Genomic DNA, 12,009 nt, shown 5'->3' with positions numbered 1-12,009 from the left:
AAACCTGACTACCAATGACTTTCTATCAGTGCAACGGCGTCATTTTATGAAACTAAATTGAGGTAAAGACGTGACATTTGGCATTTGAATACTAACGTATCATCGTTAATTACTTTTTAGGGGCAGTATAATGAAAAGAAATGCTTTGAAAATCCGCGATCCCCGTGAGGACAAAGTGGTACAGGAAATGGATGGATGCTTAGAAATTGTTTCTTTCAACCAATCACATTCTTCAGGAAACACTGAAATTAACTTTTTTTTTTACACAATTTTTACTCTTTTTTTTTTTTTGTTCATTAATTTTGTTTTTTGACGAAAACGAATAAATAAAAAGTCTTTTATAGACCTTCAATATTATTAGCTACATGTATTTCATTTAGAGTAAATGCTGTAAAATCAACAAGAAAAAGTAGTGTATTTATCCTCCTTGAAGGCATGCAATTGTTGATTAAATTGATAAAAAATCATCACATAATTCAACTCCTAAAAAATAAAAAAGACAATGGAGTATTGAGTTGCTCGTTCCTGAGGTTTATGGAGCGTGTCGAGCTTTTAAGCAACACATGGAATTTGCCCGTGAAATTGCAGTTTTTTTTAAAAAATGAAGAGTTTCTTCTCTTTGCTCCAGTTGAACTTGAATGAGGAACACTATTTACTTTTTGTTCTCCAAATAATGAGGAAAAAGAGGTGCAATCGCAGAATAATAATTGGCAACAAGTCGCTCCACTGCCAAATGACCTTCCCTGCTTCCTGTCTGAGGAGAGGGAAACTTCAAACGGGAGGTAAGAGATCACGGCCGCCGGGGAAGTGGCAGGAGGAGTAGAGGGATTAAAATGGAACCAAGGCTGGAGAGGGCTTTCTTCTGGTTTTTATTTTATTACAGACAAGGAAAAGACACCCTCTTCCTCTGCTGGCGCCACTCTTCCATTTCCTCCTCCTCCCGTTTACTTCAAATGTCTACCAAGAGATGGATGGATACATAGAGAGGTCGAAAGATAGATACAGAGTTGGCTAAAAAAGAGATGCATGAAGGATGGACGGAGCAAGAAATGGATAAGCGATAGTTGTATAAATGGCCGAGGGATGGCGGATGACAGTGGACGGATCGACAGATGAAAGGTGGAGGAAACAAGACGGGATGGATGAATTAAGGATATATATGAACAATATATGGATGAATGACAGAAGGGATAGCCATGATCAATGGATCAAATCATTGATTGGTGAAATAATAAATGGGAGCTGGAGGAATGACTGGAATAGATTAAGGGAGGATGAAACAATAGAGGAATAATGAACCGATGGAACAATGGCTAGATCGTCAAATACACAAGTAACTAATAAAAAGCGAGGCAGGCATCCTTATAAATCACTTTTCTTTATTTAAATCAGCGTTAGGCAGTTATGCTATGAACAACAGAGTCAAAACAAAATGGTGGCGACAACAAAATAAAAAGCCAGCAGAAACGTACAACAAAACATGAACTGCACTTGGCACTGGATAAGACATCCATGGAAAAGGAGGAAAAGAAAAATATACAATCCAAGAATCATTATCAACCGTCACCCCCCAAACAATCTTGGTGAAGTGCCTCGAGTATTGATCAGGCCAGAGGGGGGTCTCAAAAAAAAATCTCAAAAACAGCCTTTTTCATTTAAACCTTCTGTGATTTGCTGCGTTTTGAGTAAATATACAACAGCAGGCCTTTTTGATCAACACTAAGGCAGATTAAACGCCCCCTCATGCCGGAAAGTACCATCACACAAATGAATCGTCGTAAGATTCTTGGTCGTCTTTCATTTTTACCTATGTTCTCCTTTAAGACAGGGTTTCCCCAAAAAACACAATTTTTCTATGGGTCGTACATTTTCATCAATTCGGCTTTTTTTAATTGGATTTGTAATATTTATTGTCGGAAAGTGAATTGATACGAATACTGTTATTCCAACATTAATATTGCATTAGCGTAGCTTAGCGATAACGATAAAGTACATCGCATAGCGGCAAATTCGGTAACCTCGAAGCCTTGTATGTCGCCAACGTTTCAGGTTTCTTCAATGAGCGATAACGCTCCAGTTATCAATTTCTACGCATGTGCTACATAACGTTTTATTTAATGGTTTGGCAAGTGTTCCGAAGAAGTTTCCAAATTTGGGTTTCAGCGCCACCGTTTCGAGGATGGGCCCAAATTTCTGGGGGGAAACCCTGCTTTGAAGGGAGTTCGACTTCATTAAAAGCAAACTTCTGTTACCACGGTTACACTCCATTCACAATGGTAGTAGTGCACTGCAACAATGGCGAGGGGAAAGCAACTGAAAAACCCGCAATAAAAGAAAAGTCACCCCTCTCCAAAAGAAAATTGTTTATAAAAATGTGATTAGTCACGGGGGAAGAAAATACGCTGGGTGGACCCTGATTGTGATATAAAAAAACTTGTAGGCTTCCCTTCGAGACGTCCCCGACTTTCTCCGTGAATTGGCGGGGACATCAACCTTATATTTTTAACGTTATACTGGGAATTGTGCAAAAAAAGATGGAACCGTTTGCCAGGAGAGGTGAAGGCGGAAAAGGGGAAAGGCGACAGCGAGAAAGAGGAGAGGTGAAGGCGGAAAGAGGAGAAGGATAAATAGATTTTTTGTGTGTGTGTGTGTGTTTTTATCTGACAGTGACACCCAGCTTTTGCAGAACGCGCACCCCCTTCTCCTGGTACTCCTCGCGGGTGAGCCAGAAGTTGTCCTTGTCCTTCATTATGTCAGCTAGTACCGCCCCGCCCAGGAACACCATGTGCTTCCGCCTGGGAGGGTCTTCGATGCGGATCTTGAATTTCTGTTAACACAAAAAAAAAAAAAGAGACAGGAAGGGAATGTCAAGCACACTTCCTGATTTGCAAACATCACCGTCAGATGAGATGGCATGGTTCAGAATTCTCACATTATTTTGCTGCAACTTTGAAAGTAGCATGAAACTTTAAGGGGGTCCGAATTGATCCGTGCCTGGATTCTGGCCCCGATCACCTGTTTGTGCTATTCTAACCTACATGTATTACAACGGCACCTCTATATTTGCAAGCACCAAACACCCCCCCATGAGGTCACATACATGTTTTAAATGACACCTTCCTTTAGTTATTTTCATCTACTGCTTCTTCTTTGGCTAAAAGAATTCATGTTTTTAAGTAGTAATCATCTTTTTAACAGTCGCAGTACACGATTCGACATTACATTTAATCATGAGTGTTTTACCAATTTTAACATGAAGAGTGATTAACTTATTTAGCACTGAACTAGTTAATTAGATAGTAGTTATGTGAGAAAACGGCATTCTTATCACCACCTACACACTAAATCTTTACACAGAGTAAATAAAGCATTGGGCTCAGGGCACCACCCGGTGGCAGACAAGTGCACTGCAGCAGTTGAATTTACACGAGGCAAATTCACTGCGTTTAAAATGTGTGGCGGGTGTTATGATTACATTTTGGGATTAAACAGCAACTTTCGGGAACTAAAACCATATGTATGTTTATTACGCATGGTGGGTGTTAGCAAGGGTTCACTATACTTCACTTAAGACTTCACTATACTTCACTTAAGACTTCATTATTATGACAGCAGAAGCACAAATGGATTTCTTTCTCACCGATAGTTTATCCACATCCCCCTTGAGCACACGCTCCAGATACAGCTGCTTGAGCTCCCTCTCCAGTCGCGAGGGCAGCCCCGGGTACATGGTGGAACCTCCCGACAGCACAATGTGCTTGTAGAACTCGGGCCTGGTGAGAAAGATTTTTGTTGAAAATGTTCTTTTTCCCGCTCGTCACATATAGGTGGCAGCGGGCTCACCTGGTGTCGATGTCGGCCGCCTGGATGGTGTTGAAGAGTAGCTCGGCCACGCCCACGCCCTCCACATTGATGAGGTGAGGCTGGAAGAGGGCCTCGGGCGCCTCGAAACGCTCGCCGCCCACCTTGATCACACGGCCGTCTGGCAGCTGCAGACGCGTGGGACGGAGGACAAACGTGAAAAGAAAAAAAAAAAAAGATTTGAATTTGAATAAAGAATCAGAAAAACTCTTCAGGGACTCATACAGGTAGAAAAATTAGCTCGTCTAAAAATAATACGCTGGTCGTTTGATTTACAAATTTGATTTAATCTGTGACAAAGCTGCTAACCCAAATCAATTTGCCCACGTGCGCGCGCTATTTTTAGCAAAAGATTTTGGTCGGACTAAAATGCTGAAGCTAAAGCACAACTTGTACCTGTACAAGTGTGTGTGTGCATGCGTGTGCAAGTGTACAGAAAGGCCTCATTGAGCCGCAAGGGCAGCCAAAGGAAGCCGCCGCCACTGCTGCAAAAGTGGCTGCGCAGGAAATGACGCCACGGGCGGTGCACGGGCCGCACTCACATTGCCCTCCTTGTTTCGAGGGGACCCAAACACACACATACACACACATGCGGTCACAGTGAGCTCAGAGACACAACACGAGTTAGCCAAGGCATGCTTTTGGATTCTGTGGTTCCGGAGAGTGAGAGAAGGGGGGGAAAAAAAAAAAAAAAAAAAGACATCGGAAAGAAAAGCAAGACTGGCGGAGGAGCACCACCGCGCCGACCACCAGATGTTTGAATTTCGACTTTACAGCGGCCCCCGCAACAAAGGCCATTAATTAAGAGTGCACGCTTGTTCTATAAACCCGTGCTTTTAAGCAAAGAGGTCATTTGTCATCCAAATGGGTAAACACCAGGCTACAAACATGCCGCTTGTCAAGCTATAAATAAAATAAAAAAAGACACACAGCTGCGTTTATGTTGAACAAAATTACAAATGCGCCTCCTTTTTTTCAAAACGCCCTGGACTATTTTCTTCGCATTAAATCCTCCCATAAAATTGAATATTAATAGGTTCAAATCAACTTTTTGTGCTAAACGCTTTAATTATGCACTGATGTCTCTTTGTAAATGCGGTGGTACATAAAATCTCAGATTTCGTGGCATTGAGCAGCTGGACTGGAACATTTGAATTTGTCACGTCTGTCAAGGAAGCAAATCGGGTGGTGATTTGAACGCTTCAGTGTATTTGGCTGTGCACCAAACAAACCAGTCCGCCACATGACACGGCCAGAAAGACCAGCCATGCAAAGGCCACGCCTCTTACCGTGTAGGACTCCACCAACACGGTGGTCTCCAGTGCCAGCTTCTGCTCCTGCTCTATGTTGTAGCCCACATAGCACAGCTTCTCCTTCATCATGCGCACTGTCTCAAAGTCGGCCGAGTGGTTGAAGGCGTAGCCTCGCAGAAGCAGCAACTGCAGAGAAAATAAACGTCCGTGAGAAGAGCAATGAAAAAAAATCTTCCTTTGAATAAAAATAAAATGGTTAATTAAATAAAATGGTAAAAAAAAAAAAAAACAGGTAGATAATCATTTCTAATTTTATGACGACAGCTAAATTCCATATATCTGCCATTAACCTTGATGAGGTAGCGGGTGATATCCCGCCCGGCGATGTCCAGACGTCTGGTCAAGTGTGGCAGGCTGAATCCTTCATACACGGGACAGATGTGCGTCACGCCGTCGCCAGAGTCCACCACCACGCCGGTCAGAAGGCCTGTCCAAACAAACGTGGCAACCATGCGCTCGCTAATAAGCCGCTGTCCTTCAACGAACGCCGACGTCTCGGTTCTTACCTTGAGCGTACAGCGTCAGCACGGCTTGAATGGCTATGTAGACGCCTGAAAACTGGTACGTCTCGAACATCATCTGCAAGACAGATTTTTACAGAGTTCCGCAAAGAGGCTAAACTTAGCTCCTCCCCCATGTACATCGGCACCAATTAACCTCAGATATAAATAAACTCGACGTGGAAATGGGCTTTGTTTGGCCTACCTCGATGATCTTCTCCCGGTTCTTGGTGGGATTCATGGGCGGCTCGGTGAGGAGGATCTTGCAGTTGCGCGTGTCGATGTTGAGCTTCTCGGACCCGAACGTGTAGTCCCACAGGTGCTTCATGTCGTCCCAGTTGCGCACGATGCCGTTCTCCATGGGGTAGTTGACCTCCAGCATGGAGCGCAGCTCGCTGGCCTCGTCCCCCACCATCAAATCCTGAAAAAGGTTAACATTTGATTTCAAAGTCCAAATTCATCTTAAGAGCAACCAGGTAAGCCGTGAGTATTACAGATCAGAACTCCAACCGGTCGTCAAACATCACGCCAATGCTTGCCTTTGAACTACATTACCCAGCAGGCATTGCACCATCACTCGGCATGCGCAAAATACTTTTTTTTTGGTTTCAATGATGCTCATCAGCTCTGTGCAGCCAGTCTCAACATTGCGTCTGGCAACTTTCAAGCAGATGACTATGGCGGCCATTTTAATGAGTTTAGACTTTGCGATTGTGGTTTTTGTCGTTTCTCCTGTAAAAAGGGTCAAAAAGGAGGAAGCTTTGACAACATCCTGTTTTATAATCCGGTGATGTTCTGACCTTTTCATCAATTCTACTATCACAATAACAGCCACCCAATTTGGTGTCCATCGGTAAAACTGTTTTTCATGACCAGACTAACTTTGGAGCAGTTTTCAAAAATGTTGCTTTGATTTTTATCAAACTATTTATCTGCTGCTATATACGCATTTTAATTAAATCATTATTCAAGTAATTTTTTTTTATGTTCCTACATTTACATTTGACTGCTGGTCATTAGCATAACCCCGAGCTGGCACTCACTCAAAATACAAATTCAAACAATGCTTCATCACTTCAGTCACGACGACGGCTTCAACGTGTGAGTAGAAAGGGAAAAGAACGAAGAAAGTGGTCACAACATTCCAGGCAGGTAAGATGATGATGCAAAGGAGAACACGGCAACCTAGACTTACCATCTTGTGGGAATTCTACTTCAACGGAGGGGAAACACATGGAGGGAAAGGAGGTTTGTGCGTATAAAACCACAATAAGACCAAAAACTGGACATTTGTTGTTTAATCAATTGTCGTTTTTCCATTTACGTGAGAAAAATTAATAGGAGGCGTTGTGTACCTTGATCTCAATGTTTCCCACTTTGGCTGTTGAGCGAATGATGGGCCTGCCCACCAAGGCGGGGAAGATGTGCTCTGGAAAGTTGGAGCCAGCATAGCCGCACTTGACAAACTACAAAACAAAATAAGGTGCAAAAGGAAACAGTGAGGACGTTTAAGAATTACAACATCAAGTGCTTGGTGGAGCTATAGTTGAAACAACAATAAATGTCATTTGGGAATGACATTTGAGATTCTCTTTCCAGTCCATACTGCCCTAGGAAAACCATGACCAAACCAAAAAGAATATTCAGTCATATTGTCAATTTCTTCACATGTACCAGACATTCAAAAGAATCGGAATTACGTTCCTTATCATCAAATCAATCTTAAAATCACACTTAAACAGCCATTGTGCATCCTTGAGTACACTCTTTCATTATCCACCAGTTTCTTCTTTTATTTTATATTTCTAAAATAACATGTTTAAACAGCATTTTGGTTCTTTAAGTCCTCGTGTAGAATTTAAAAACACAAGTTTCGTTTTTGTCTTTTCCTTCCATAAGCAACCACACCTGAAAATATGAAGAAAAAAATCTGAGAAAGTGAAGGAAATTTTCGATCCATAAAAAGACCTTTTAAAAAGTGTACCGATGAAGACCTTTTACGGCTTATTTTCTGCAACATCCTGTTTCAATGCTGACAAGCAGCATGAGAGGAAGTCTCTTCTTTGAAAGAGTCAACTCGGACATTCCTGCACACCGCAGTAATGCATACCACGTAGCAACATGCTAATTGGCCGGCTACTAACTCTGTAATTAAACAAAACTACAATCAGACAACAATATTAACTCAAATAAAACGATACCTTAAAGTGCAGGTACGACGTGTGCGTGTGGAATCTGTAATGATTTAGCAAATCGGCCACTTCCTGGTGGGTCTTTCCCCACAAAAAAAAAGCGTATTATTGAGATTATTATGACTATTATTGTTAGTATCGTGTCACAAAACTTAGATGAAAAAAACTAAATCAGCAGTTTTAATAGTGGGAACTCAAACTGGCGGATGGAAAAACGATTAAACCTTAATTGTCCTGACACGGCCTAGACAACTACGCTGCTATAAAATATTAAATACTCCTCAAAAGATGGTTTCTAGAGTTTGTAATATGTTGGAATATCCGCTAGAAAGATTAAGTTCATGACATGTGGACGTTATCCTGACGTTAAAGCACATCAAAGGTTTCCGTAGCCCGTCGGAAAACAGCAGACAGACAGCTGGAAAGCTAGCAAGCTAGGTGGCTAGCCGCAGTCGTACCAGTGGGTAGAATACTACACATTTCTGTTGAGTTCGATTTTATTTTGATTGGCGACATTATGTTACGGATGTCGCATTGCTGTATTCGGTTTGAGGGGGTAATAATAGCGACGTCTCTAAATGTCGTTTCCATGTCACGTCTGGATGAATGAAAATTAGCCCAGCTAGTTAGCTACACGCCCAGTTAGCACAGCGGCTCTACTTCCTGATTCTGGCAAAACGGTTAAAATGGCGACGATCGAACTAAACAAGGGGACGAGATTCGAAACTCACCCCGGTGCCGTTGTCACACACCACCACTTTCCGTCCATGGCTGTCCATTCTGTCTAAAGCCCCGGTTGCCTCTGAACCTCCCCGTAACTTTTCTTCGGCAAGCCCGGAAGGAAGCCACGCCAGCCCGGACGAAAGGAGGCGGAAGAGACGAGCGCTCATCCGGGTTGTGTGTGTGTGTGTGTGTGTGTGTGTGTGTGTGTGTGTGTGTGTGTGTGTGTGTGTGTGTGTGTGTGTGTGTGTGTGTGTGTGTGTGTGTGTGTGTGTGTGTGTGTGGTGCGTGCGAATGTATACTTATTTTGTGTGGGACATTTTTAAATATGCGTAGAAATAAATCACAAACAGCGGACTATTTGGGTAAAATAAATGCAGAATGGAAGTTGGCTCCAAATTTGAATTTTGAAATGGAGACTATCACAGGCCCAAAGAACAACCCATGCACGAATCTGTAGTACATAGATGTGAAACAATTCAGTAGTATCATCTGATTTATTTCAGTATTTACACTTTTGCATCGCATATCTTTATTGCATTCCATTTTGATTCAAGCAGTAACCCTGAAGACTTGGGGGGGAAAAAAGTTGAAAATTTGTTTTTGGGATGCAATTGGTGGCATATAAAATGCACAAATTAACAAGGAGGAATGAATGGATGGAGATCATATTTACAACAAGAGGAACATTTTTATGACAACACACTAAGAAGTTACAGAGTTAACATGCTTGTAGAGTTAATGCTTCAGTGGTCAGGGAATGATGAATAAATAGGACATAAATAAATAAACAAATACAGACGCGTGAACCTGATAAAGTTGAGTCGCACCATTTTTGAGTTTGCATCCTGTCACAGTCGTGTGGTTTCTTTTAAATAAATTCATTCATAGGATCAGTCCTAGGTCCCAGGAAAGATAAAGAAAAAAAAAAGTGCAAATCCTAGTCATTTCACACTGTGCACAGCGTTACCATGACAACTTTCCCCAACCTCTGCTTGCAGGGACGGAACACAGCGAGAAGAGAAGGAGGACCACCTGAGAGCTCTTAAGGCCTGGGCTTCTCCTCTACAAGAGAAGAAAATGACAACAATTACAGTGGCATGGCATCCGCGAAACTGAAATCAATAATTACACATACTTGCAGCATTGAGTTGATTGAGTGTTTGGGTTTTGTAGGTGGTTACTGTGTGCCCCAGATAACAGTCCTTCCTGGACTCCTGGTATAAAAATAATACTGTTTTGACACAGATGGGAACAGCGACGACGATGACGACATGAATTTACCATGTTGCCGGAAACCACACCGAGACACCTGAGCAGAGTCCTGTTGGCGTGGGAAGTGCCCCATCGGAACTTCAGGCCTGCGGCGCAGTGCACGTCCTGGTGAGGGAGCCACAAGACAGTCCGGGCACTGGCATAAATAAGAGCAGAGATGCTTTTAAACACAACTTGATATCATTTTGAAAACTTTTCAAGAAGGGAAACAAATCTCAAATGTTTCCCTAAAGGGCTTTTATTTTTTTGGGTCATACCGCTCAAATGTGTCTTCCTCACAGACAGGATGATGTTGAGGATGAAGCAGTGCTTCCAAGCTGGGCACCTCCTCTTCCTCTTCCTTGCCCACAGTCTCAGGAAAAGACACCTGGAGGAGCTAGTGGACAGGAAAGAAAAATGGCGTTACTGTTCCTAACCCTAACTCTTCGACCACCTGAGGTCGACCTACTTGTTGCGTGTGGTTGCTCTGGTCTTTAAAGTCAGCCCACTTTTCACCGCCATCTTGCCGCGTAGCGGCTGAGCAGAAGTCTGCAAAGCTTTCACTCGGTGGAAGACTCGGCGGACCCCGGGAGTTGTCGGGAAGGAATTGCGAGGACTGCTTGGAGGTAGGACATGTTTCCTGAGATGCAGCACACCTGTCCTCTACCGTGCGATCATCATCGTCATCATCGGTGTGATCCCCGTAGGAGGTAAGCGAGGACACGTTGGGTTCCGTGCCCTCGGACGGCTCTTCCAACAAGAGGGAGTCCTGATCATCAGAGGTGGGGGGCATTCGAGGAACATTCTGAGTCCTGAGATGGAGGCGGTGGTGAGATGATGCGGGTTCGGAGTCCATGATGATGTCTCGTGCTTCCCTCAGCCCAATCGAGGGTGTCGTAGCACCCGAGAAGCCGCAACACCACGGGTGGGTCGTCTGCTCCGCAAATACGGCAAAATCGGCAAATCCGGCCTCCTCCTCAGGGCCGTGGCAGAACCCGTTAGTAAGGGGCAAAAGCGGCCCTCCAGGCGGAAGAAAGTTGCACTTGAGTTGGGACGCCGGAATAGCGGAAGCGACGAGGCCAGGAGAGAATCCCCGGAACTCTTCCTTGTCTGATCCCGCCTCCTTGATGTCATCGTCCAATGAAGCGCGAGTTGCTGGGTGTTGATCAGTCAGGATGTCTGGCTCCATTCACTCGTTCACTTGAAGGAGACAGCAAATATTAGTTTGGTCATTTCACAAGCAGTCCAACAAAACAATAACAATGGAAAAGTGAGTCGCAAGCTAATACTTGAGTTGTACAAAAGGTTCCCAGCTAAAATGTCAACCCCCCCATTGACTTTGTTGAGCAAATATGAATGCATTTTCACACTTGTAATAAATCCTAACGTTCTTTAATATTTGTCACAGACAAATCTCTACCACTTGAATCGTCTTTAAAAGTGCATTTTAACGATCATTTCATGTCAATCATTTAATCTTGGAAATTTTACGCAAATTCCAATTTTAAGACTCTTAATATGGTCGCTAATCTGGTGATTGACAGCTGTCCTGGTGCCTGTATGAAAAACCTCAAATCAAGACAACACACTAATAGGACTACCACCAAACATCTCGAAAGCAGACTTTTTTTTATTAAATAAGTAATAACAATCCGAAAAGTAAAGAAACCAACATTTAATCCCACACATTTTACATTCTGCCATTTTGTCAAAGGCAATTTGATGGATCGCTACTGGCGAGACAGGCATTTAGCCCGTCCAAACAATAATCACAATTAACAACTACCTAATAACAAAAAGTGACACTGATAAACTTATACCTGTCCAGTTAAATCACGTTAGTCCTGCTGTGGGTGTTTTAGGCGATTACTAATTCAGCCATCATCTCCGAGTCCTGACGTCACCGTCGTCATAGGTAAGCGCCAGCCGAAATGGTCGATTATATGTGACGACATCACTTGAGACTTCAAGCTCCAGCACTTGTATACACTGCCGCCTGCTGGACAAAAGTGTAACTGATGCATGGAGGAATATTTTCAAACTATTCTTTGAAAATATTGTTAGATTATAAAATAAAACGGTAAGTTTTTGCTAAATAAATTACAGTAATATATTTTTCCACTAATCATTGTGAGAAACAAATAGTTCACTTTTTTCAACTATATTTTG

General features: G+C 42.9%; 2 protein-coding genes across 2 annotated transcripts; both read right to left on the bottom strand.

Moving 5' to 3' along the window:
* Positions 1-1,359: 1,359 nt before the first annotated feature.
* On the bottom strand, positions 1,360-8,755 carry LOC119135177 (actin-related protein 2). The gene is made up of 9 exons (XM_037272586.1): positions 8,598-8,755; positions 7,030-7,140; positions 5,880-6,095; positions 5,681-5,753; positions 5,465-5,601; positions 5,151-5,300; positions 3,844-3,989; positions 3,641-3,773; positions 1,360-2,827 (listed from the first exon to the last, which is right to left on the bottom strand). The coding sequence occupies exons 1-9, from the start codon at positions 8,643-8,645 to the stop codon at positions 2,657-2,659; spliced, it is 1,185 nt and encodes a 394-aa protein (XP_037128481.1). The 5' UTR covers positions 8,646-8,755; the 3' UTR covers positions 1,360-2,656.
* Positions 8,756-9,068: 313 nt separating this feature from the next.
* LOC119135178 lies at positions 9,069-11,917 on the bottom strand. The gene is made up of 6 exons (XM_037272587.1): positions 11,661-11,917; positions 10,310-11,040; positions 10,119-10,237; positions 9,871-9,997; positions 9,725-9,803; positions 9,069-9,651 (listed from the first exon to the last, which is right to left on the bottom strand). Exons 2-6 carry the CDS (start codon positions 11,027-11,029, stop codon positions 9,632-9,634), a joined length of 1,065 nt encoding a protein of 354 aa, XP_037128482.1. The 5' UTR covers positions 11,030-11,040; positions 11,661-11,917; the 3' UTR covers positions 9,069-9,631.
* Positions 11,918-12,009: the final 92 nt, after the last annotated feature.

The sequence above is a fragment of the Syngnathus acus genome, chromosome 15, assembly GCF_901709675.1.
Source record: "Syngnathus acus chromosome 15, fSynAcu1.2, whole genome shotgun sequence".
NCBI classification, from domain to species: Eukaryota; Metazoa; Chordata; class Actinopteri; order Syngnathiformes; family Syngnathidae; genus Syngnathus; species Syngnathus acus.
This window is presented reverse-complemented; position numbering and strand designations above follow the sequence as displayed.

Bases quoted from the DNA above. Each gene is read 5' to 3' on its own strand.
- LOC119135177 (XM_037272586.1), bottom strand. From the start codon at position 8,645: ATGGACAGCCATGGACGGAAAGTGGTGGTGTGTGACAACGGCACCGGG. The intron at 5,602-5,680 runs GTAAGAACCGAG...TTGTTTGGACAG, and splicing joins GCTGACGCTGTACGCTCAAG to GCCTTCTGACCGGCGTGGTG. The intron at 3,990-5,150 runs GTAAGAGGCGTG...ACGCGTCTGCAG, and splicing joins TGTTGGTGGAGTCCTACACG to CTGCCAGACGGCCGTGTGAT.
- LOC119135178 (XM_037272587.1), bottom strand. From the start codon at position 11,029: ATGGAGCCAGACATCCTGACTGATCAACACCCAGCAACTCGCGCTTCA. The intron at 10,238-10,309 runs GTAGGTCGACCT...CCTGTCCACTAG, and splicing joins AGAGCAACCACACGCAACAA to CTCCTCCAGGTGTCTTTTCC. The intron at 9,804-9,870 runs GTAAATTCATGT...TTTTTATACCAG, and splicing joins GTGTGGTTTCCGGCAACATG to GAGTCCAGGAAGGACTGTTA.